The 25959-nt window shown below is 31.9% G+C and overlaps 3 protein-coding genes and 1 pseudogene across 5 annotated transcripts; 2 read left to right on the plus strand and 2 right to left on the minus strand.

Annotated features, from left to right (window-relative positions):
• Positions 1-3859: 3859 nt before the first annotated feature.
• On the plus strand, positions 3860-5410 carry LOC100779754 (protein BIG GRAIN 1-like B). Its single transcript, XM_003541249.5, has one exon. The coding sequence runs from the start codon at positions 4155-4157 to the stop codon at positions 5319-5321; it is 1167 nt and encodes a 388-aa protein (XP_003541297.2). The 5' UTR covers positions 3860-4154; the 3' UTR covers positions 5322-5410.
• Positions 5411-10987: 5577 nt separating this feature from the next.
• Positions 10988-14175, plus strand: LOC100780292 (vacuolar protein sorting-associated protein 2 homolog 1-like; annotated as a pseudogene).
• A 2544-nt stretch (positions 14176-16719) lies between these two features.
• LOC102668213 (RING-H2 finger protein ATL52) lies at positions 16720-17262 on the minus strand. Its single transcript, XM_014765432.2, has one exon. It carries the CDS (start codon positions 17260-17262, stop codon positions 16720-16722), a length of 543 nt encoding a protein of 180 aa, XP_014620918.1.
• Positions 17263-22637: 5375 nt separating this feature from the next.
• On the minus strand, positions 22638-24508 carry LOC100306717 (uncharacterized). 3 transcript variants are annotated; one of them, XM_026124798.2, is made up of 2 exons: positions 23347-24287; positions 22638-23212 (listed from the first exon to the last, which is right to left on the minus strand). In XM_026124798.2, exon 2 carries the CDS (start codon positions 23161-23163, stop codon positions 22819-22821), a length of 345 nt encoding a protein of 114 aa, XP_025980583.1. In that variant the 5' UTR covers positions 23164-23212; positions 23347-24287; the 3' UTR covers positions 22638-22818.
• Between the last annotated feature and the right edge of the window lie 1451 nt (positions 24509-25959).

A 25959-nucleotide genomic window follows, 5' to 3' on the forward strand; every position in this document is an offset into this window, starting at 1 on the left:
TCTAAGCTAAAAGATAAGATATATTAAGGTATATTTAATATGGTGGGAATTGAATTTTTATCATTAAAGTTTATGTGGTTTAAATGTAAAGTGAAATATTGCATTTTAATAGATGAAACCTTATTTAAATGGATGCATTGAAAGTTGTTTTATTTCAATTTCTAAGATAACTTATTTATTATAGTTGGGGACAATATTCATTATAAATAGAAAAGAAAATTAGTGAAGAAGATATACATGAAGAGAGGATGTGTGAGAAGAGAGATTGTGAAACCAAGTCACTTTGTTGAAAGAAAAATATCTCTGTGTGAAAGTGTTATCATTTTTTGTAACTATTGAATAGGGTACTCGGGTTTGTAAAATTATATACAATTTATGATGAATTATAATCTTGTAATCAATTTTTTGATAGTGAAATACTTTTAAGATGGTTTCGTGGACGTAGACAAGAGGTGTCCAACCATGCTAAATTTTTGTGTTCGTTATTGTTTTTCCTAAGGTGTAATCTTTGTTGTGTTTTCACAATCCTTTGTGGGTGTGAGTAATTTTGTTTGAGGGAGAGTTGATTACCCAATAGTAGTATCAGAGCTATGATTGAGAGCACATATTGGTTAGAGATACCGTTATTTGATGGAAAAATAAAATTTATGATTTGCCAGAGTACTATTCAAGACCTTTTGGTGCAGTAAGGTATTGATCAAGCATTAGAAGATGAAAGGACGACTTCTATAAATGAAACCGAGTAGGCTAAGATCTAAAGAAAGGTTGTGAACACGATTTGGTTAACCCTTGCTCCCAAGATAAAACACAACGTGTTGAAGGAGACAACATCGAAGGCCTTGTGGGAGAAGCTCGAGAATATCTATGCATCAAAGTTGCTAACCAATCGCCTTTGTTTGAAGATGGAGTTGTATCAACTCAAAATGGAGATGGAAGGAGATCTCCATGACCACATCAACAAGTTCAATCAATTAGTAAGCCAATTGTTGAATGCAGATGATAAACTCTCTGACGAGGAGCAGACATTTTTGTTGTTGTTGGCCTCACTACCAAGGTCCTTCAAAGCTTTGGTTCAAACGTTGCTTGTGGGAAGATCAATTTTGAAGTTGGATGAGGTGACCATCGTTTTTAGAGAAAATGAGAAAACGATGAGAACTAAAAATGTTGATGATGAACACCATGCATTAGCTGTGGTGGAGTTTGAGCGAGAAAGAAATCATTCAAGGAGACATGATAGGCTAAGAGGAAGATCAAAATCGCAATCACGTCTACAATGAGACATGAGTAACATGCAATGTTACTATTGCGGTGAGAATAATCATGTGCAAACGAGATGCAAATAAATGAAGGAGGACTTGAATGAATTAAGATATATGAATAAAGATAACGCCAACCCTAAGCTAATGTAGTAACAAGTGTTGAAAATGAAGATGACTTGTTTTTGGAAACAAACAATGAGGTTGTTAAAACAAAATGGGTGATGGATTTTGTTGCCTCAAAGCACATTTGTAGAAATCGAGAGATTTTTTGCACTTTGAAAACCAATGGAGAATTCAACCATTTCAAGTTAGGGAATGATGGGAAAATGAAGGTTGAAGGCATAGGTAGCGTGAGGATGAAGTTCCATGATGGTGCTATTCGAACTTTCTCAAATGTGAGGTTTGTAACTTGTGTTGTTGTCAATATGATTTATAAGAGGGAGATGACATCACAAGGGTACAAGTATGTTGGTTCAAAGTGGGGATGCAAGGTGTACAAAGGGAGACACTTGATATTACAAAGACATAAAAATAAAGGTAACCTTTGTTATTTGGATGAACAAGTCTTGAAGAGAAACCACAATAGAAAAATGAAGAAGAAAATGAAGTTTTCCAATGTTGTAGAAGTGTTGGGAGATACTTTGGTTGGACGGAGAGTTAGTTCACTTTCAAATTGATCAAAGAATATTTATCTTTTGACTTTAGGGAGAGAATTGTAGTGTTTCAAGCCAAAAGATAAGGTGTATTTAATGCATAGTGAGAATTAAATTTTTACCACTAAGGTTTAAGTGGTTTAAATGTAAAGTGAATGATTACATTTTACTACATGAAATCTTACTTGAATGGATGCATAAAAAATTATTTTGTTTTGGCTTCCAAGATAACTTATCTATTATAGTTAGTTGCAATCTTCATTTTTAATATAGAAGATAATTAGTAGAGAAGATACACATAAAAAGAGAGTGTGTATGAAGAGAGATTGTAAAGTGTGAGAGCGTTATCATTTTTTGTAATTATTAAGTGGAATATTCGAGTTTGTAGAGTGATACACAATTTAGGGTGGGTTAAAATTTTAATAATGAAATGCTTTTGAGACAGTTATGGAGACGTAGGAAAGAGGTGTCGAACCATGTTAAATTTTTGTGTTTGTTATTATTTTTTCTACAAAATAATCTTTGTTGTATTATTATGATCCTTTGTAAGTGTGACTAATTTTATTTTAGAGAATATTGATTACCTAACAATTATATTGAATGAAATATATTGTAAATTAGAAGTGATCATAGATCAATTTGGTTCAGTTTTAAATTATTTTTTATATTAAATTCTTGTTTGATTTGATTTTTCTTAATTTTTTACCATAACCCGAGTTACACTAATACAATGTCATTTGATTTGGTTTGAATTATATTTCAAATAATAAAAAAAATCAAAATATTTTTTTAAAAAAACTCATACAAGTAACTACAATATCATTAAGTTTTCCGTAAAAACGATTACAACTCGCGGTAATAGTTATACAATGGTAGTAGTTAACAACCAGCACCAGCAACAAGCCAACAACTATAATATGTTTTTCAATATCAGTAAGTTTTCCAACAAATAATTACAACCTTCAATTATCTAAATTTTTCACAATGGTTTGGAAAATATTAATTTTAAGAAACTTGAAGAATAATTAAATAATTTATAGGTTCTTATAAGAAATCAGTGTTAAGAATCTTATTTGTTTTAAAAAATAATTTAATAAACTAAAATTTCTATTCGAAATGTCACGTTATAATAGAAATAAAAATGTTAATCATAATTTTTTATTGCTATCCTAATAAAAAATTGAAAACATAAAAAAATGAGGTAAAGTAAATGAGAGTTGTGTTATGTTTTAAAAATACTTAAAAAAGCAAAAAGTCTATTGGAGTGTGATATGAAAAGTCTGAAAAGATCACCCGCACGCGCGGGAGTCCCGTTCCAACTTTTTACACCCTGCTCTCTTCTGCTACACTGCTACGTCCTACTCTACTGCATCTTTTTGCAACCAATTTCTCCTCCAAATCCAACCTTCCTAATTCATTCCCATCAAAATCAAACCCCTTTTAACTCAGGGATAATTATCAATATATACTCTATTTTTTGGGTGTATAGGTACAAAAAAAAAAAAAAAGAAGATAGAAGATAATATAATTATAACATTTTCTGCAGATAAAGTGATAAAACAAAGAAAACACACCGATATACTAAAAAAAACCCAAAGAAACACACCTAATATTGCTAAAGAGGGCGTTAATAACATGTTAAAACTATCACTAAACCTCACTTAAAAGCTTACGAGTATTCTACATGCCCAAGAGTTCAAGACTTGAAGCCCATATCTACAGAGAAGATAGAAGTTGATACTCAATCCTTAACCACTTCACTTCAAAATGTATATGTAACATAATAATTACTCACTCCGAGTTATTCTCAATCCATTCCCTATGGCTCACCGCTGTCACCGTCTCGTATTTCTCACAACTCTTTTCTATTATTATTTATATTATGTATGTTCACCGAAAGCTGTACGTACACTTGTAGTGCCAACGCCTACACATGCTCTTGTACAAACACAATCCCAACCAACCCTGTCATTTGTCATTAAAATTCTCCCCCCTTCAACTCACACGCACATTTCTCTGTTTCAACTTGCATTATTTTCTATTCCCTCCTTCAACCCTTTTGACATTCTCTGCGCGGACAATGCCACAGCCTTTTCTCACTTTACCCTCTTAAACTAAACTCCATTGTCTTCTCTTCTCCCCCCCCATCATCATCATCACCTCTCTTCTCATTTTCACTATAATAAATAACTTCTTCTTCCCATTCTCTCTTCCCCTGTAGTAGCCAACAAACACCCCAAAAATGCACGAGAGATCGATGAAAGAAGCTGCTGGCACGTGCCCACAAAGGAGAAGAACCCCTTCCTTCTCCTCTTCTCTTCTCGACGCCATTTACCGTTCCATCGACGAATCAAAATCCAACCTTCACGACGATCAACAACTGGGTCTCCACCACCACGATCAAACCACACACAGTTTCACCTCTGAAAAAGGTGGCAAAAAAGAAAGAATGAATCTTCGCCGAGCCGTGATGTTGGAAGATTGGATGGAGAAGCACGGTTCCCATTCCCTCAATGCTCAGTTGCTAAACTCGAGTTCAAGCTCCTCAGAATGCAGCTCTGCAGGGGGCATATTCTCCTCTTCAGAAACAGACACAACAACAACCCTAACGTTGAAGAAACAAAGACCAGCAAGGCTCACATCGGAGAAGAAGAAGAAGAAGCAGGACCGTATTATGAGTTCAGAAAAGCAGAACAAAGAAAGTGGTTTTACAAGGACCAAGTTGAGGGCGTTGAAAATTTACGGCGAATTGAACCAGAGAGTGAAGCAACCCATTTCACCGGGGAGTAGAATAGCTAGCTTCCTTAGCTCCATCTTCAACTCACAGAACGTGAAGAAAGCCAAAATGTGTTACGCTGGAGCCGTTGAAGATGTAAGCTTCGAGCACAAATCAAATTCCCCTTGTTTCTCTTCCATCCCCTCTTCCTTTTCTAGAAGGTCTTGCATGAGCAAAACACCCTCTTCGGCTAAAAAATCCAACAACAACGAAGTCAAAAGATCCGTGAGGTTTTACCCCGTTAGCGTAATCCTAGGTGAGGATTCTGAACCACAATCTAGTTATCATAAATGTAACATCATTTACGAGAGTGAACCTAATCTTGGTGTGAGAAGTTCTTCCATAAAGGAGCTGAAGAAGAACACTGCTCGGGGAAATGAAAATGGAGCTGAAGAAGCAGCAGCGCGTGGTTTTGTAAAAGGTTATCGAAATTCTGGTCAGGGTGAATTTGATTTTAGAGGTTTTTATGATGATGATGATGAAGATGATGATGATGATGTGAGTTGTTCAAGTTCAGATTTGTTTGAGCTGGATCATCTTATTGGAGCTGCAAGGTACCAAGAAGAGCTTCCTGTCTATGAAACTACCAATTTGGAAACAAATAAAGCCATTGCTAGTGGTCTATGTTTGTAGTTTAGTTCTTAAAAAAAAAAACAACCATTAATTGTAATTATTTCCATAGTTTGTGGAACTCGTGAATTTAAAAACAATTCATTGTTCTCTTTTTATTTATTGTAAGCTAGCTAGCATTAATTTCATCTTTGCTTCCTAGTTGAGATTATGATATACTACTAGTCTTTATGCATGTTAGGGAGTTAATGCTAAGAATTTTAATTTGGATTGAGTTGGATAATTGATAGATGGAAGCAGTGCAGTAGTAACCTCATGTTCACTAGCACAACTTGTCAAAGCAAGCTAAGACAAACTGAAAAGAGAAAAAGTAAAAGCAGATTCATTTTTTTTTCCTACCCGATGAGAAAAGAAAAGTTGAAAAAGCTTAACACTTTTCCACTGGCTTAGCACATGGCCTCAGTGAGACATGGTAAAAAATCCCCACCACTTTAACGTCATAGAAGATTTAAATAAATGATTACAACCCACAACTTTTTGTGCGTTTGAAATTCGCGATTACAGGGTGATTTTGAACTGATATTCTTGGTTGTAAAGCCAAAATTGAAGCTAATCTGATCAGAACAAACTTTCAAACATACATAGCAAGAAAGGAAACATTTGTGTATACACAGCAGACAAGGTAGGGCCTCTGATTAGAAACTGGGGAAGTCAACATATATGGTAGGAAGATATGATCAAGCATAATAGCATGAATCCAAACCTACTTTTTGACACCGTAGTAGAAAAATTAATAAAAGAAAGTGATAAACCTAATCTCCACAGATGAATGATATGAGACACCATGGCCACTTGGTTGACCAAAACACCATCCCCCAATGACCGACCCTTTTGATCATGTAAAAAGATTAAAAATGAAAAAGAAAACTCATAATTTTATTTAATGCCAAAACATGAGAAAACTGATTAATATATTGAAGGGGATCATAGGATGTCATTTGAGTCCTTGTACATGCCATCATTGCCAAGGTCCTTGTAAATCTTGCATTTCATTAAAGACATGAGCAATTGAGGGTCAGTAATCAATTGTTCAAACGGTGCAACCAACCAATTACAGAGTTGGGATGTTACTCACCAACCAAGCTTTGGTACAACCTGTGCCACGTACTATACGAAGATTATAAATGCGTTGCAAGAGCATGTGAAAGCTCCATCCCATTATATATAGCTTAAGCCAAGGACCACATACCAGCCATATACATGGCTGCCTATACATATATGATTCCTTTGGCATTTTGTTGCCAAAAAATGGGTCCATACTTGAGCAACTTGGTCTATGACTGGTTTTTTTCATGAATATACTGTTGTGTTCTTTTTTTTTTTTTATGAAATTGATACATTGTACCTTTTAAAAATAATGATTAATCTTCGTCGAAAATACAAATTGTTATCATTTGGTTAAGGATATAATTAAGATTGAAATTTTAGATGAGTTGACTAAGAGATACAAGTGGCTATCAGTTATACCAACTAATGTTATGCTTGTATATCTGTATTTTTTTATTTCTTGGACTAATTTTTTTGTTTTGAAATATGGGATAAAACTAAAGAGAAAGAGAGGGAGGAGCAGGATTATGCCTAGAAATTTTTGAGATCTTGAACAGATTTTATACTTGAGTCATATTCGAATTTATAATTCATCAGTTTAGTTTTATTTTTATTCTTCTGACCTTTTGGATTTTATAATTATTAATTAAAGTTCAATAATTAAGCAATTTTAGCATCTCATTCAATGCTACGTAGTATATTCAATCACTGTTTTGTAAGATAGTTGATCTCAAATTATTTGGGAAAAAATTTAAATAATATATATATATATATATATATATATATATATATATATATATATATATATATATATATATATATGTGTGTGTGTGTGTGTGTGTGTGTGTGTGTGTAAAATAACGGTTAAAGAATAGAATAAGTACAATCAGTATGTAAACCACAACATGATATGCTGAGAGGTCAATGCATGCCGCGAAGTAATTTATGTCATTTGACGGGTCTAAAATGTGAGGTTAAATAACTATTTATGCCATAGAATTTTAATAAATTTAGAAAGAAAATAAAGGTTATTCTTTTAAAATGTTCTGTTTTTTTTTATGTAAATGATAATAACAATGAAATTAAAACTTTATACAAACTATTTAAATCTCTGATTACTAGCTCAACTTTCATGGATTAAAAATGTTTTTTACTAACTAGTATTTATTGTAAGAAAAAATTAACCAAAAGGTAACCATGTCGTGAGTAATGTTTTGTTTTTTTTGGCCAATAATTTGGACACCTCTTTGTCAAAGTTAGTTATATTTTTTCATTTAAAACATTTAGGGAGAGAAAATGACACGTCAGGTAACAAAAGTTTTTGAACTCAAAGAATTGAACATTTAGAGATATATACTTATATTTATCTCTCATCTCAAGGAGATCAGATGAGCTGAAATTTAAACCTACGATCTTTCTGGTATGAGACTCTGTCTTATTTTACTCAACTAATTTTTGTGATTTAAAAAACAAATACCCCTTAAATACACATGTTTTTTAAAATTTTAAAACACAATTGTATACGACTAATTACTTAAACTCAATATTGTTTACAATTGTTTGGCACTTCAATTTTACCTTATTCTGCACCAATAAAAATAAATTTTTTTTTTAGCTAGGGTGATTAAGATATTGTATCTCCCCTTTTAAAAATTTATTTTTAATAAATTTTACCTTTCAGTTTGGCGTGCAATTATTAAGGCTAACATTTATATGATTTGACATGTGAAAATAATTGGAATAGTATCAGATCAAGTTTGCTAGAACAATCCAATATTAAGTGAAAGGAATTTAGACATAAAAAACAAAATAATTATTAGTTGGTACAGCAGGGCACCTTGGCTGTGGGCACTGGGCAGTCCTGGTTGCTCAGAAGAAAGGTCGAGTCTGCACTTCAATTCTGTGGTGTAGGAGATAAATTGAACAGAAAGATATAAAAGAGGGATATATATATATATATATATATATATATATATATATATATATATATATATATAAATTTCTGCAAAATAATATAAATATTACTGTTAGACCCTTTACGTCAAACAATATTTTATCAGAGAGGATAGTATTTTATGTGTAAAAAAAATAATCACATAAAAATATTAATTTTACAAATATAATTTTTATTTTATATAATTAAAAATAAAAATTGTTAATTTTTCTACATTACATTCTTGTTATCTGTTGTACTAGTATAGCAACAGTTCTCAACATATATAAGCCGAAATATTATACAATATTCGATTATTTGGTAAGATTAGTTAATAAGTTAACCAATAAAATGACACAAAAAGAGATCTTTAGTTATTTGAGATAAAAATAAATTTTAAATAGACTAACGAAGATAAAAATGAGGAAAAAATATCTTAGTTTTTTAAACAAGTTAAAGTAACTTATGAAAATAAATTAAAAATTACTAAAATAATTTAGTTCATATATCTCTCTCGAAAAAAAGTTAGTTCAGATATTAAAGTAAATTATAAACTACTAAATATGGCCGCATACTAAACAAACTAATAAAGGATAAGGTCTTAGAATTTTATTCGTCAATAAAATTTGTAACGGATAGAAGATGAATAGTTAAATGAATAATTACGAATTATGATTAAAGTACTTTTTAAAAATGTTTCAGTTATTTTAATTTTTTTTAGTATATATATATATATATATATATCCACTTAATAGATATATGTATGAATATGGAAGCAAGCACAAGGTGAATTTTTATCTGACAGGATGAGTAGCAGAAAACTATTATTCATACCTGCCTCGATCCTTTCATTCCCATCGATCGCTCACTCTAAGTAGCAATATATGTTTAGAGACTTTTATTTGAAATAAAAAAAATGATTTTGGTGAAAATAATATTGTTTGAATATTTCAATAGATTAAAAATGAAGATACAATGAAAAAAAACTAGATTATTTTTTATTCATAAAAATTAAATTTGAGTATCACATCAAGTCGCATACAACCAACTCAGTTATACATTTTCAAGAGATTGACAATTTAACTATGAATTAGTGAAATGGTTATGTTGCCAAGAAAATTTAAGATAGTTATGGAATAAGAACTCAAATTTTTAAGAAATTTATGTCTTATTTGTCTATATTATATGATCTTTCTATATAATTTGAAATTTTATATACTTTTATGTTAACTTAATCTAAAATACTATATTATATATATATATATATATATATATATATATATATATATTTAACTATCACTTATTTGATCAGAATAAAATTAGTGAATCATCTAGGTGTGTGCAATATAAAACATATAAAATAAAACATTAAATATTTAAGATGTTTTTTAGAAAACATTATAAAAGAGGCACACAAAAATAATTTAGGTATGTTACACGATTTATATTAAGAATAAATGACATATAAAATTATAATAATTATCTGAATAATTGATTAAAAATAATCTTGATTTAAAATTTAAAGAATAAAAGTTAATTAAAACGTCCTTTAAAAAAATTAAAACGTGACATGTAATATTAATTATTTAAGACAAAATAGATTAAGTAATCAAGTCGTTACAAAGAAAGTAACGTTGTAAAAATTGCAGTGATCCTTAAATTTAATCTCATTCCATATATTGTTAACGTGTCATGCTATCGAATTAATATTCCAAAGAATAAAGTAAACTTTTCCTTACCTATTTTATGAATATCCGTACATTCCATGGTTCACGTGTTCACGTGCGTATGATTTTATTTTTTCTTCTGAAAGTGATTCTTATTTCTTATTCCTGCTTTTTATGGCTTATACCCGAGTAATGTAAAGTTACAATATACAAATCTGAACTCCTAGAAGCAGCTCCTTTCTTAAGACAACTTTGTCCCACGTTGCGTTAAAAAAATAATTATTATATCAATGTTTTCAAAGTTATCTTTTCAACTTTTTTATTTTCCCTTCAAATAGATTGAAAATAAAAGAAGATAAATTTCAGAAAAATCTTTCTTACTTTTTCTCTCCCTATATCCTAACATATAAGAAAGATACAAATACAATGTCACTCATATGTTTTTATCAATTTTTAATAAAGAGAAACAAAAATTAGGATTCACTTTTTCTATTTGCACTGTGATTTGTAGAAACAATTAGACGGGCTAAATTACCGAGAATGAAATAATTATATAATTATTAAAATATGAAAATTACTAAGAAAACTTATGTTCTAAAAAGATGTATTTAATGCAAAATTTAGAAGCTATATATTTACAATCCTGACAAAATGAATTTTGACTATAAAGTAACAGCGATTAAAAGAATGATTAGCAACTTAATGTGACAATCTTATAACTTTTCCTCACACTTCTTCCTCATGATCAAAGGAAAATTACTTAACACACCAATGTATTTGCTTCCGTGCATTCCAACTGCATTAGGCCCAATGGACAGAGGTCCAATGGATTTTATAGGCCCAAAATTGTAAGTAGCGAAGAGGCCCATGGAAGGATGCTTGATAATGTCATGGCATAACGCTTACAGCGCAAGAAAGCATACATACACATCAAATCCCAAACGCAGGACCCAAGCTTCTCAATCTCATCTAATCCGTTTCGTCGCAATTAACATTTATTAGATTCTGTTGATTAAGGCATCATGAGTTTCATCTTTGGAAAGAGGAAAACTCCCGCAGGTTCTTTTGTTCCCTCCTATAATTCAACTATTTCATTACATTCATTCAGAAAAATAAAATAAAAAATTCTAATTTTTTCGTGTTTTTTCTTTCGATTCTGTTGCTTAAATTTTACTTATGTCATTAAAGTTTGCATCTAATATTTTAACATTTTCTTCGGCATAATATCAAGTTTGCTCAAGTTACTCGTCAATTTTATTCATGTGTGAGTACAATGTATTTTTTGACAGCATGAAAAGTAACACGTTGAGGAGTTGTGTTGTAATTTTTGTATCTGTCACAATCAGAATTTTACTGAGCTATTTTCTATATGGCATATTGCCCATTTTATGCAAATGATGAACACCTTTACATAACCTTCATTGTGTACACTTTTAGGTTGACATGATGGTATTCAATGTAATGTTCATATACTGATGCACTCTCTGTTGATATCATTGTACGTGATTGTAATAAAGCTGTGGCTTTCAGAACTTTTGCGGGAAAATAAGAGAATGCTGGACAAATCAGTTAGAGAAATAGAATGAGAGAGACAAGATTTGCAGTCACAGGAGAAGAAACTGATTTTGGAGATAAAGAAAAGTGCCAAACAAGGCCAGATGGTATGGTGATCGTGTTTTGAACTTTTGCTACTATTTGTTGCCTTGTTTGCTTTAGCTTTTGGTTAGAGCACTCCCTATGCTAGCTTAGCTGTTCTTTATTGCATATCTATAATACCCTCCTCTGCCCCCTAAGGTGGAGGGTGAATTTGAGTTTTCTGTTCATCTGTTTTTTCATTAGTCACAGAGGGTATGCTGATGTTGGCTGTTCACTTCTGTTCATATACTTTCTATTTTCACGTACTCACTTTGCTGTGTATGTTACCAACAATATGTGTGGTTGTAAAAGTTGTTCTCCATGTGTTATAATAACAAACACGAACACTGGTATTCACATCAACGACGGGGATTAAACTTCTGTGGTTGTTGCTTACTCTTCAAACAACTGCTTTCCTAATGCTGTTGCAAGCTCAAAAGTCAAAGTATCCACACTTAGCTTCCAAAATGACATCTGTGTATTAAAAAGTTGAAGAGTGAGCCTCAATTCCTTGAGAAAAGCAATGGATGAGAATTGGGAAGTGTTCAAGTTAACATTGCTGTGTTTGATACTAGTTCTATTCTCATCATTCAATAAGTGTGCTCTTTAATTTTCACTTATTTAGTGCGTGTTTGATTTGACGTTGATTAATTGATTCTAAGCCTAAAATTAATTTTGGATACATTTCAACATGTTTGATTTCACATTGGAGAAGAATTTATAATTAATTATGGGTTAAAGCAACTTTGAATAACTTCTGCGCGTTGGATCCAAAGTTTTATATTAAAATTTATTCCTAATTTGATTTTATAATAAAACATCCAAACATAAACCCATCACTTCAAAATCAATTTTAACCCAAATTAATTCCATTCAAAATTAATTTTTCCAACGTACATCCAAACACGCACTTAAACGACTTACAAGCAAATAAAATTGTCATTTTATTACAGCGGCTCTCCACTTGTCTCTTTGTCTTTGGGATGTATCGGAAATTACCATAATGATAAAATGTGAAATTTAACCACATGTGATTCTTGCGGGTGATTGAAACTGGTTTACACATGATAATCTCTTTTCCATTTTGGATATATGCACGCTGTTTAATTCTAGTAATGTAGTTTGGTAAATGTTTTGACCAATGAACTGATTTCTATGGCAAACCTGATTTTGTCAGCAATTCACATCTATGCTTATAATTCTTGATATATGCTTTGCTGATGCCATATTTTATTTCATGTAACGTTTTCCAGGGGGCTGTTAAAGTGATGGCAAAAGATCTTGTTAGAACAAGGCATCAGATTGAAAAGTTTTATAAGCTCAAATCACAGCTCCAGGGTGTATCCCTCAGAATTCAAATATGTGCATGATGGTGTATCTGATCTGTTGGTTTGTTGTAGCATATGATCAATTATATGATTCTTCTAGTTATCATTTTCCTTGGAAACTGATTGGCAGCTATCATTGAATTGCTACAAAAATTTGATCAAAACTATTGCCTTTACTGAGTATATGAATGCTAAAAGCTGGTTTCTAATTTATCACAATTGTTCAGACTTTGAAATCAACACAAGCAATGGGTGAGGCAATGAAAGGTGTGACTAAGGCAATGGGACATATGAATAGGCAGATGAACTTGTCATCATTGCAGAAAATCTTACAAGAATTTGAGACACAGAATGAGAGGATGGAATTGATTACAGAGGTGACGAGAGACGCAATAGATGATGCTTTGGAAGGGGATGAGGAAGAAGAAGAAACAGAAGACCTAGTGAACCAGGTTCTTGATGAGATTGGAATTGACTAAAAGCAAGAGGTATGTATATTAATCCCTTGCTCGTTGCACTTCTTTTTTCAGCTGAAAGCTGTATGTATATGAACTAGTCACCTAACCAGTTCTGATTTGGTATGCAGCTTTTGAATGCACCATCAAATGCTGTTGCTGCCTCAGCTACAAAGACTAAGGTGCCTCAAGTTGGAACTGTTGGGAAGGATGCTGCTGCGATAGATAGCTATTTACAGGCAAGGTTATGCAATTTAAGAAAAATGCAATCTTCATTCTGATATAGGGACTCCAGTTTTACTGGGAAAACTGGAGCTCATTTGTAACATGCAGTGTAACCGTGTAAGTAATGAGCTGTAGAATTCATGATTACGAACAAATTGGATTTTTTTTTTTTTTTTTAATTTGCCTGTTCTTTGTCACTGTTGATTCCCTAAGCTGTGTGTCCTTTTTGGTTACATTTATGGGGCAGAGTATTTTTCTTAAGACTTTGGTAAGTTGTACAAACTCTTCTGATGTTCTAAACTATATGCTTGAATAATGCTTTGTCGAAACAATTTGTATGTGTCAAACTAGTACATTCGCGTAGATATGGAGTAATGTGTTTTTTGTGTGTGTGTATGTTCAATCAAGTCCTGCATATCATGTTCTAAACTAATGCTTGAAACTTGAATAATGCTTTGTCGGAACAAGTTGTGTAATAAACTAGTACATTGTAGATATGTAGAAATGTGTTTTGGTTTTGTGTGTGTGCGCGCAATCAAATCCAGCATATCATCATCATTTTCATGATACTTGTACTCTCCATGTGTTAGATCATTTTGTTGCCTTTAAATTAACTAATATTCAAACATGGTTTATCAAGAACGCTTGATTATTTTGTTCTACTTTTACATTTTGTAGCTAATTAATAATATTGAGAACGTAAGTTAGAAATGTTATCAGTCCATTAATCTATTTATATAAATTGTCAAGCAATAATTGAGTTCTTAATTTGTTAGTGTATTAACTAAATTTACTGCTGGAGAAATGGTGTACCAAAAGCATTTTCGTAATGTAGGTGTGTCCTACTGTCTTCTGATGTGAGTACGAGTAGATGTCTTAATCATGGTTGTCGTTATCTTTTGCGTTTCAAGGCTTTCTTTCTGTAGCAGTAACCTGCTATTTATGTTCAGTTACTTGTCCTTCGTCAAATTTTCAAGTGAGTTTTACATTTTTTTTATTTTAATTTAAACATTTTTTCTCTTTTCTCTTTTAATTTTTTCTCATCTCTCCAACCAAATCATTCCTAACAAAAGGAATTTGTAGGTTTCAATTTTCATTTTTTAATAATATTTTGTACTTTTTGTCATATTTTTTCAACTAAAAAATTTCCCAAAAATTTATTAATGAATTTCACAATAATGTTTCAATATTTTATATTTTATTATTCATCTTATTTTTAACTTAATATACTATTTGATTGTCAATTGTTAAATGAAAGATTTACTTTAAAATTTGAAATACATAAAAATATAATACAATTGTCATACAATGAGTTTTAATCATATAATAATTTTAATATGAAAAGAGATGCACCGCCACAGGTACTGTATGAGATGTGGTCATACACCATTGAAAGATGCAAACGGTGACAGATGCAAATAGAGAGATGATTGTATTAGCAACATTCATATACTGTGTTTACATATCAGCAATTAATTCAAAATAATATTATTATATTTTAAAATTTAATGTTTATACATCAATGATTTTACATATTATTTAATTATAAATTATTATTTAAATTATTTTAAAAAATAATAAATTATTTATATATAATAAATTGTCATCGAATAATTCTATAAAAAGAATTTAACCCCTTTTCTCTTTATCTTATCCTAAAAACAATATACCACATGATCTCACACTTCCATAAGAGGATCGGTTGTTTCACAAAGCAATTCAAAGTATAAGTAAGTCGTATGAATTATTCTTCAATAACATAGAATATTATTTTATTATTTTAAAGGATAGAGGAGCTTCATTTGTTGGATTATAAATGTGAGATAAAATTTCATATCGAAAACAAAGTTAAACATCATAGGAGTGAAAAAAAGACTCATAAACCTCACTTTTAAGATTTTGAATTAAAGTATGTTGTTAAATTTTTTTATATAATTACTCATGATTTATTAGTATAAATCTGTCTCATTTTTACTTACCATTGTCCTAAGAATGCCTTGTTTTTATTCAGTGTGACAAACAAAATTTTAAGGATACAAGACAATTTACATTTGACGTGCTATTCATAGAATAAATGTATAAACCTCGCAATGCTTCAGGTAAGCATAACCAAATTTTCTTTTGCAGATAATAATAATAATAATTTAAAATTTTACATAATTTGGCTTTCTTTCTGATTCCTGACTAGGTAATTTTAGTACCCAAGGCTTGTGCCCTTCGGATTTTACTACATCTCAAATTGTCTCTTGTTTTTCTTTTTTCAAGGGATAAACGCGATGATTTAAAGTTTAAATACACCTCAAAAGCTACAATCCAACAAACAAGAATGATATCGTACCAATCAGAATCGATGGACAAAGCCAGCCAGATAATAAATATAACAGAAAAATAGAAGAAAAAAAAAACACAACACAACAAAGAGAGAGAGAGGTATGGAGACGTGTTGAATCAAATGAATGGCCTATGTTCAACCAATGGATTGCAGAATATCAAAAAAGAGAAAAATGACCTTAATTTAGTTTAAGCCGAAAAATGAAAAATATAACTAGAATAAGAAATAAGAGGTGGAAATTTTTTTTCAGAATTTAATTTCCCTCGTAATAAAATTATTGAAAGATGTGACAAGTTATAATTAAATGAGGACAAAATTCCTTTTAAACTGAGTTTATTTATAAAGTGAATGGTAATCTTAATATGTTAAAATTCAAATTAGATGGTATATATTATTCTTTAATGCTCACTCATCTTAGACAGAAATAGTAGTATGCTGTATTTTAGAAGAAGAAAATCTGTATATTAGATGATAGCAGTATAATTTCACAATAATAGTAAAGAATCAAAATCAAAGTCTTTAAGTATTATTAAATATAGTTTGAGGTCCGTATTAAGGTATGATTATGAATGAATAAATTTAGCAGTAACAAAAATTTAAAGTGAGGAGTGACCTCTTTTGTTACGTAACATCAGAAACAAGGTATCCAAAGTTGGCTGCTTTAGCTCTCTATCTCTCTCTCTCACTCACTCACTCTGTTCCTTATGGAGAAAGTTGTGAAGGACTGAGTGGTCGCAATTCCACGCAACCGTAGGTCCCACATCTCCCATAAATCACATTCATACGGAGACGCCACCACCGGATTCCAGCAACTCCGGACCAGAATGGAAACGGTGGTAGAATTGCCCAACAGGTGTTCGACAAATTGGACAATCGAAATGGGAGTAGAGCCACATGTCTATGCATGGTGCGTGGAACCAGTGCTTGCACCGTGGCAGCTTCCTCACTTCTTCCCCTTCTTCAAAACCCGATAAGCAAACTGGGCATTCATCATCATAATCATAATCACCATCTCCACTTCCTTCTTTTGCTGCTTCTTTCTTGTACTTGAAGCTTGAGAGCAAGTTGAAGTTGTTCCTTTGGCAGTTCTCAATTCTACTACTTTCCATCGCCACCTCCACCAACCCATTTGCCCCTTCAGCCTGTGATTGCATATGGCGCCTTCTACTTCGCTTGATGATGACGAAGTTGTATAGGGCTAATGCCATGGCTGCAACCCCCACCACTACTAACCCATAGTATAGCATGGTTGTGCTGGACTTATCCGAGGAAGAGAGTGAAGGAGGGGGTGACACTATGAAGGGGCCTTGGAAATCACCCATTTCTGGTTTTTTTTTTTTCCGGGGGGGGAGGAAATTAAGACAAGGACAAACTTGGGTCGGCGAATAATCAGAATATGTTGTTGACAACTAGACATCAATCAAAGTAAATCTCATCTATTAGCTAGGGTATGGCTGATACAATTGTAGACATTACTTTTTTTATCAAATTAAATTATTGCAAAGTGGTTAATCTAAATGCCGTGGTGGTTATTGAAGAAGAGAAAATGATATATTATTTTTCAAGATATCAAAATATTTCGTGGAACAATATTTATTCTATTGTTTTGGGAGATGAGAGAAGATGAGGAATGCAGTAAACATATAATATAAATGACTACAGAGATAGTGAACAGAGATGAGCGAGAACCACCAGAAGTCTAGATAAGTCTGCTGTCCCTCTTGAACCTTTTCCCCCGTTGCCTGCGGGTATGGTAATACTCTGTATAGTTACTACTATATGTATTCGGTTTTGTATCCATTGAGAAAGCAGAATTGTATTTTATTCACCAGTGAACTAGGCTACCGTTCTACTAGTTTCCTCCTTGTAATGTCTATTTCCAACATTTTGATAAATATAAGGAAGAGAATTTTCTGTTCTTTCTTTCGTTTCCTTTCCTTTTTTATCTTTTCGTTTTCTATTTCCTTTTTGTTAAGGGACATTGAGTGTAAAAAAGTGCTTTAGGCCCTCAAGATGTGGAATTACAAAGATAACATAAGAGGGCATGTACTTTATTTTCCACATCATTTTTTGGTCAACGAAACTTTCACAGAATTCAATCCTACTCAATTTTTGTATAATTATTATGGACTCTCGCACTTCGTAATTTGATTTCCACATCTTACCATAATTGGAAAATAATCATGTTTCTATTCTTCTAAATATCAAATGATAGATAATTCTGGTATTGCCCTAACCCTAAATCAACCTCTTTTTTTTTCTTAAAATTCAAATACACCCATCCCCTCCCTTGTAACACAACATTCACTTGATCCTCCCTACTGCACAGCCACGAGTCTCTTCTCATCCGTTCATCTTCACCATTCTATAGATCATCTTCTTGGTGGTGTTGCCTCCCACTATTGTTGTCACCATGAGTATCCCTATCTCTCCAAATCATCGAAACAATACACCTCAATCAAACTAATCACAACAACCAAGGAAGAGCTTATTCAAAACAAAATGGAGGATGGTGTATGAAGAAAAAAAAAACAACAAAAGAAAAAGAAGTAAACAGGAGTAAGATTGGAATTTTAATAATTATGATGTGGTAGAAGAAGTTTTGTTGGGTGCTGGAAAAAAAAAATCCTAAAAATTAGGGGGCATAACACCTATATTTCAGCCCAAAAAGAGTGGAACATACGGTCAAAATCCAACCAACGACGGACTAAAACACAAAGTCTTTTACTTCTTGGACCCCTTTTTTGCTTTCTGCACCTCCAAAAGGACTCCACCAGAGTAGTTATTCCGTAGTATGATTTTTTATATTCCACAATAACTGTTCTGAAATAAGTTTTCAGATTAATTATCCTATTTTAAAAACCTATTCTAGAATAACTATTTCGAACTATTTGGGAATATGACTAACACTTTTCATATTCCAGGACAATCCTTTAGATTTAAAGCTCTTCTGAGTTTCCATTCTTCCTCAAGTATGAAGTTATTGTCTAAATTCTCAATACCACCGATAGGCCTAATTGAGAATTACTGTCTAGGTAAAGAACCATCTTATCTAGGTAAAGTTGAGATCAAACTACCATCTCCCCAACCCCAAGCATAACGGTTACCACTCCCTTTGTGCCCCCCGACATTTATAAGCATTCAACCTACATAGAAATTGCACCATGGCTTTTGTAAACGTATGGAGGTTGAACAGTTGCTCGGAAATTCTGCAGACTACAACCTGTAATTTGAGTTGGCCGATGAAAATTATTACCCTGGACGACTTCTCGGTTCTCCATATTGTTTTTAGGCAATGTTCCTGAGTTGCTAAGTCAAACTCCACTACCCCACTACCACAACAATCCATAACACGTCTCAATAATTTCAATTGTAATTTTGAAAAAAAAAATACAATTATTAACAAATTTAATGTTATTAACTAAATTAACTACTATTATATAAATATAAATGTATATGTATTAAATGAGTCCTGTATTAAAACAACATGAAAGGATCAAGCACAACGCAATCTACAGAAAATCAAAAGAAATAATTATGAATGTATGTTTGATTAATTGTAATATTTTACCAAAAATTATAATTCCAGTCATTCCATTAATTGATACAAGGGTTCAAATAAATGAAGAACATTTAATTTATAATAATTAGGGTGTTGGACTTATGTTTCATTTGGACCTACAGTTTTGGCCCATATGGAGATTTTCTCTTTTATTTAGTAACTTTGGATTTTGAGAATACATGTACACTATCACATGAACGTATTGGTAGACCGTTCGTCATTATCGATGGGCACGAAGCTCTCAAAAGTGTGATTAAACTGTCCAAAACCATTTATTGATACTGATGAAGCTACTCGATAGAAGTAGCATAGGATTTTGGACTGTTATCTCTCGTTATTATTATAATTAAAAATCTTACCCAGAACCTAGCCAATAGAGTCCTTGGGGCTGTTAATTCTCGTTATAACTAAGGTATCGCCGACCCAGTGATAATATTACTACTTTATTAGTCATTCCGAATTACAGACACTAATAGCAAGTTAACTTGGTACAAATTTATATTATTATTAATAATTAGTTGTTTAGGTTTTGAATATTTAAGCAAGCATTCACTAGCAATTAGACACATAAAGAGATTGTGATGTACTTTTCTGAAGGGAAAATAAAATTACGGATAAGTTTCGTTACCTGTTGGCAGGTGAAACTTCAATGAGACATGATCTTTTGCACCAAACTATCCAATATAGAATCACTGAAACGCAACTTTGCAACGTTAACGGGTCACCTAACTAAAGTGATGTCAACATTGTAAAGTTGATTTTCTTAAAGTATGCAATTTTCAAAAGTGTGTATGAGTGTCTTTCTGAAGCCACGACCCAATGGAGTTTGGTTTTATAAAAGGCATGAGAGAGAGGGAATAAAAGGATGATCGCATATTAAAAATTATCGTCAAATTATTAAAAAGTGTCATTAGGCCATAATTAAACATTTCCGGCATGGGGCGTGGATTATTATAGTTTGATTGCTGTAATTGGGTCCAACCAATGATGGAGATATCTACAAGTTCCATTATTATTATAAAAAAAAATAGCTTTCATTGGGAAAACTAGAGTTGAGCTCCTTTCCAATCTATTTGCTGGAAATGCAAGGAACAAAGGGAAAGAAAAGCAAAAGTAGATTCCCCCCGCACATGTTATGTACTACACAATGTCTAATTTGTCTTGGCCTGGTTAGGGTTTTTATATGAGATATTCTAGCCCTTGATCATTTTCTCAAACATAGCATACTTGTCATTTGACACTGCTCAATATAAGTACTAGCTAGGGATTATTTTTCTTCTGTTGGCTTATAATCCGGTTGATAATGCTTAACATATTTGAATATTCCAATATATTGCTATAGTAACAATTTCTCCCTCACTTGGTAATGAATCAGCATTTCATCCTTAGAAATGTTTATTTTTCACATAAATTTCTCACAACTTTTACAACGAGGAAACCGAAGAAAAAGGAAAGAGAATTATGAGATAAAATGAAGAGTGTGATAAAGAGATAGCGAAATGATAATAATAATAAAAACTTGTGAAAAATTATTATTATTATATAAACGTTATTCTAGTATCTTTGCTATATAAATGGATAATGAATTACATAAGAACCCATTAGTTCATGACTTCACAATTTGCCATAAGAATTCCACATCTTCATGGACCTCTATAAGAAAGTAACTCTTGCAGACATATTTTCTACAAAGATGTTGTTTCTACAAAAATGTCACATTGTATTTTACAATCTTGAGAGTTGAGAGTAACTACAGCATCTTGTGCGTGAAGCTTTATAATTGTATATGTAATAGAAGAATTAATATGTGACGGTCCAAAAAAGCCCCTGAGGTCATGGACAAATGATAGTCTAACAATTATCACCCTTAAGAAATGATGGTCTAACAATAATAGTTAGGTCTGAGTGAGTTAATTATGAATAGAGAATATTGACAAAGGTATGAATCTACCCAGGAGGAGGAAAAGGTCCACTCCTTCAAAATGCAAAATCTGAACCAGAAAGAAACAGGCCATCGTCAGCAATCACTCATGTGGGCCTCCTCTTCTAAGATCAGGAAATTAGGCTGCCACAAAAATGGGTCCACCAATAAAGACAGATATCTGCGCAATCAGGGAGAGTGAGAGAGAAATAAACCAGGGATAGGGAATTATCAAGTATCAATTAGAAATGTGTCATATGGGACATCTATCTATAATCTATAATAAGAGAATAAAAAGTAGGTTTGAGAAAATTGGAAAGTAAAAAGGAACGAACCTGAGTAGGAAAGGATAAGCATGGAGAAGTTCAGTTTCATCCCAAAAGAGAACCTTTGGGTCCCTTGTCATGTTGTTGGGGGTCACTATTTACACATATCTGCTTATGAGGACTGTAGTGTTTTGTTTTAAGCTGAGATATAGAATAGTACAATACTACTTTTAATTTCCCAGCCAATACCAGCCATTGGGCATAATAAAATAAAATTTTAAAAAAAATTAGTCAAAAGCTCCTCTCATCGCTTATCTGAGATTCTGTTCTTGTGGTGGTGTGTGATGGGGAACTAAAAAATATTTTATCTTATATTCTAAAGCTGCTTTCTTCCATCTGTTTCAGAGCATCTTCACACATATGTATGCAGTTTTCAGTTCTCAGTTGTCACTCCCACAGGGAAACACATGAACAGGAAAACCAGGTGTAGTTTTCTTGGTAAGGAAACTCTGGCTACATGGGCATAGGCCAAAAACAGTATGTGCAACCCCTTCTAACTGTCAGTTCTTAGCTAAAGTAAGAGCTAGCTGGGAACAACATTTTGGTTCAAGATATAAAGAGAATAAAGGTATTATATTATGAGTTTCCATCAAAACTGTCTTTAGCCCCTTTTGACAAGCAGAAACTCAAGAAAAGTTTATCAAAGCTAAAAGCTCTTATCTCTTGTAACACCTAATCGTATCATAGAAAAAAACATTTAAACAAGAAAAGGTCCATCTCATTTTCAAATCCAAAGGGAAAAACAATCACGTTGAATAGGAAAGAAAAATGGGTGGTTCTCATTTACCTTTAGAAAGACAGCAGCATGATTAAGTTAGCACACAAGCATGTTACATTACTATTAGATCCACAGTCACAAGGTTATTATAATAATATTGAGAAGAATTCTGGAAAATCATTTCTTTTTATTTGAAATGTAGTAAACAGTAAGTGATGAGCTAGAGAAAGTTCTGTAATACAAGAGGGCTTTTGCTACAGAACCCAATCTTGTTCTATCCCTCAACACAATTGTTATGTCGTGCATCCCCACCAAGCAAAAAAAAAGGACAGAAAAAAGAAAAAAAGCTCCCTAAAGAGGCCTGTGTCGCTTGTGGCCAGCTTTGCCATCAGATTTCACAGCACCACTTGAATCCCCTTCGGAAGAAACTTCCATGGATTTGGTGAAAGAACTTGAAAGATCCGCATAAAGGTCAACCACTCTTCTGATGTTGTTGTTGAGCTCCCTAATAAGTCCAACGTTTCTGCTGAGGTTGTCAGGGACCTTGGACTCATGATTCTGGTTTATCTCATTGATGAGTACCCGGTTCTGATCCAAGATGTTCTGGACTTGAACAAAGCTTTTCTTAAATGTCAGCAAGATCTTGCTATCAATCTGGGTACCATTGCCAAGACCAGAGAATGTGTCACCCTCCATAATTTTTCTCTTTTAAGGAGTCAAAAGCTTGATCGAGTCAGAACCAGCTCTGCATCATGGTCGAAAAGAAGATGATGAGAAGAAGGAAAGAACAAAAAAGATGTGAAAAATTGAAAGCGTTTGGAGATATTTTTTTAATTTATCCATAATCATATCCTCCTATATGTACCTGCGTGCACTAACCTAAACAGAGAGACAAAACATAAGCAGTTTTGGAATTGTTTAAGGCATTGGGCAGATGAGACAAGCTCTGTAGTAGAAATCATGACCGCCATGAGTTCCTTTTCCAGAGGAATCAGATTATAAACATCAATTATTATTATTGTTATATTTATATTTATTATCATTATAGGTATTTCTACTGTTGCTATTATTACTATTATTATTATTTATATTGATGGGGTAATTTAAAAAAAAAAAATGATGAGATGGGAAAAAGCCGATCCCATTTTTAAAAGGAACCTTTTTTTTAATGTACTCAGGAAATACCTACCTAAAGCACAGAGTTCCAAAGAAGAATCTAAAAGCCACCCCCCACCCCCCAAAAAAAAAAGAGTCAATGATGCAGAGGAGGTGATATTACGAAGTACTATTGCAGAGACAGTACTATTTACCTTTTTCAAGCAAAATTACGGAAAACAAAAAGTAAAAGAAGTAACCGTCCTAATAATGAAGAAAAACAAAATCCCATTTAATAATCTCAGATTGGCAAGAGTTAATAGTACTCAGCAAAATCCGAATTAACGTGTTAATATCAGGAATTAAAATGTTCCAACCCCGCTTCTTGGAAAACTTGCAGCAGCATAGCAAAAATTGCTTTCAGTAGGAAACAGAATTTTGGTCAAATAAAAACATTTGAAGCCCAAGGCATCTCAAAACCAACTAAATGCAATATCTGAGATCTCTTGCGAATATTTCAGAAGAAGAAGAAAGGAGAAGAGGTGATAAAATCAATGTCTCGGTGAAACGGGGATCAAGAAACTAATCATGAAACAGTGGAGGAAACGTTGTCAGATAGAAACAAAGACTAGAGAACAAAATTCACATTTTATGGAAGCATGGCATGGCAAGTTATTTATTTATTTGTTTGTTTTGCCAAATTCATATTAAAAGTTAAATTAAAAAAGTGATTCAAAAGGTGGTGGTGGTGTTGTTGTTAATAATATAATAATTGGTATGAATGGAAAATCGTACCTTGAAAATCTGGAACATTATATGGAGGGAGAAGAGACGGAGATTGAAAGGGGGGAGACGAGGGATTCCCGAGAAGCAGTGAGTAATAAAGATTGGCGATTGAATCGAATCTGCGGAGCAAAGGGGCTGTCCTGTGAATGAATTCAGAGAGAAGAGAGAGAACAGAGAATATGTAGATTTGACAGTCACACTCGGACCCCTTTGTGTCTTAATATTTAGTACTATTCTATAATGAATATCCACCTGTTTTCTCTTTTTTTTCTTTAATAAGATATAGCAGTTTACTAAAAGGTATTTCCAAAATGAAATTTTTTTAAGTGAATTTTTCAAGTTATTTTTTTATAATACTTTTTGATTCCATAATGTTATGTTGTAAAAAATTTATATATAATTTTGTTTTAATGATAAAAGATTCTAAGAAATTTCAATAATTTTTTTTTATTAATTATGATTTAATTGTGGTGTTATTATATGTTCGCAATATTTTAAATTTGTTTTATCCAAGCATATAATAAATAAAAATGTTAATAACAAAATATTTGATACATTATTTTGGAAATTTCTTGAAAATTTTAAAAAAATACGCCTCACTCTATTTGATTGCGTTCCTTTATGGTTTTATAATTTTCAATTAACATCAAATCATCAATCATTGATAGAGTGTGTTAAGAAAAATATGTTTTAGGGTATATTGGGAACAATTATTATGATATTATAAGGAGATGTTTTGTAGGTTTTTTTTAAAACTTTCCCAAGAATCTATGAATCTTATATTGTAAATTTTAAACTTTTACATTCGGTATGCATATTTTAAAGTTGATTCTCAGGAATCCAACACTTCTAATATCGTTTTTTAATTGAATTTCTATTGATTTTTTCACCAAAATATTCTCATGTGAAAGTGTGAGAATTTAATTTTTCCAAGTTAAAAAAAGTTTTAGTGTGATAAAAAATAATTAAAGTTTTTTGTTACTCTTATTATATTATTTAATTTAATAAAAATTTAAAAATTTTGATAGAAATATCATGCTAATATTTTATTTCCAAATATATTATATAAATATTTTCATAAATATTTATGACCAATAAAATAAATTTTAATAATTTATAGGAATCATAATTTTAAGAGTTACAATTTTTAGGAATCACGATCCTCGGGTACAAAATATTTTTTTCCTATACCAAACACTATCTATGTTATAGTTTAGGTTGTACCAAAAAAAAAAAAAAAATCAAAGTTTTAGTTTTTTTTAGTGCAATCAAAGTTTTAGTTGATAACATATTTTTTTTGGGTGAATCTAGTTGATAACATATAATATTGTAAAAATATGTAATATTTTATATTAGTTAGGGTTCTTTAAGTTTCATTGTTCAATATTTATTTATTTTTAGCGAAATAAAATAACACTTAAAGAAATTTAATTTACAAGTCCGTATATATAACGGAGAATATATAGAAAAAAAAATAAAACTTCTTGTATAAATTTGTGTCCTTCGGAAAATTAGTTGTTGATGTTTGACAAAAAGATACCCTGAGCAACGATAAAGAAATTACTCTATTTATCATTTGATGAAGAAAATTCAATGTGGATGAATTCTTAT

The sequence above is a fragment of the Glycine max genome, chromosome 13, assembly GCF_000004515.6.
Source record: "Glycine max cultivar Williams 82 chromosome 13, Glycine_max_v4.0, whole genome shotgun sequence".
NCBI lineage: Eukaryota > Viridiplantae > Streptophyta > Magnoliopsida > Fabales > Fabaceae > Glycine > Glycine max.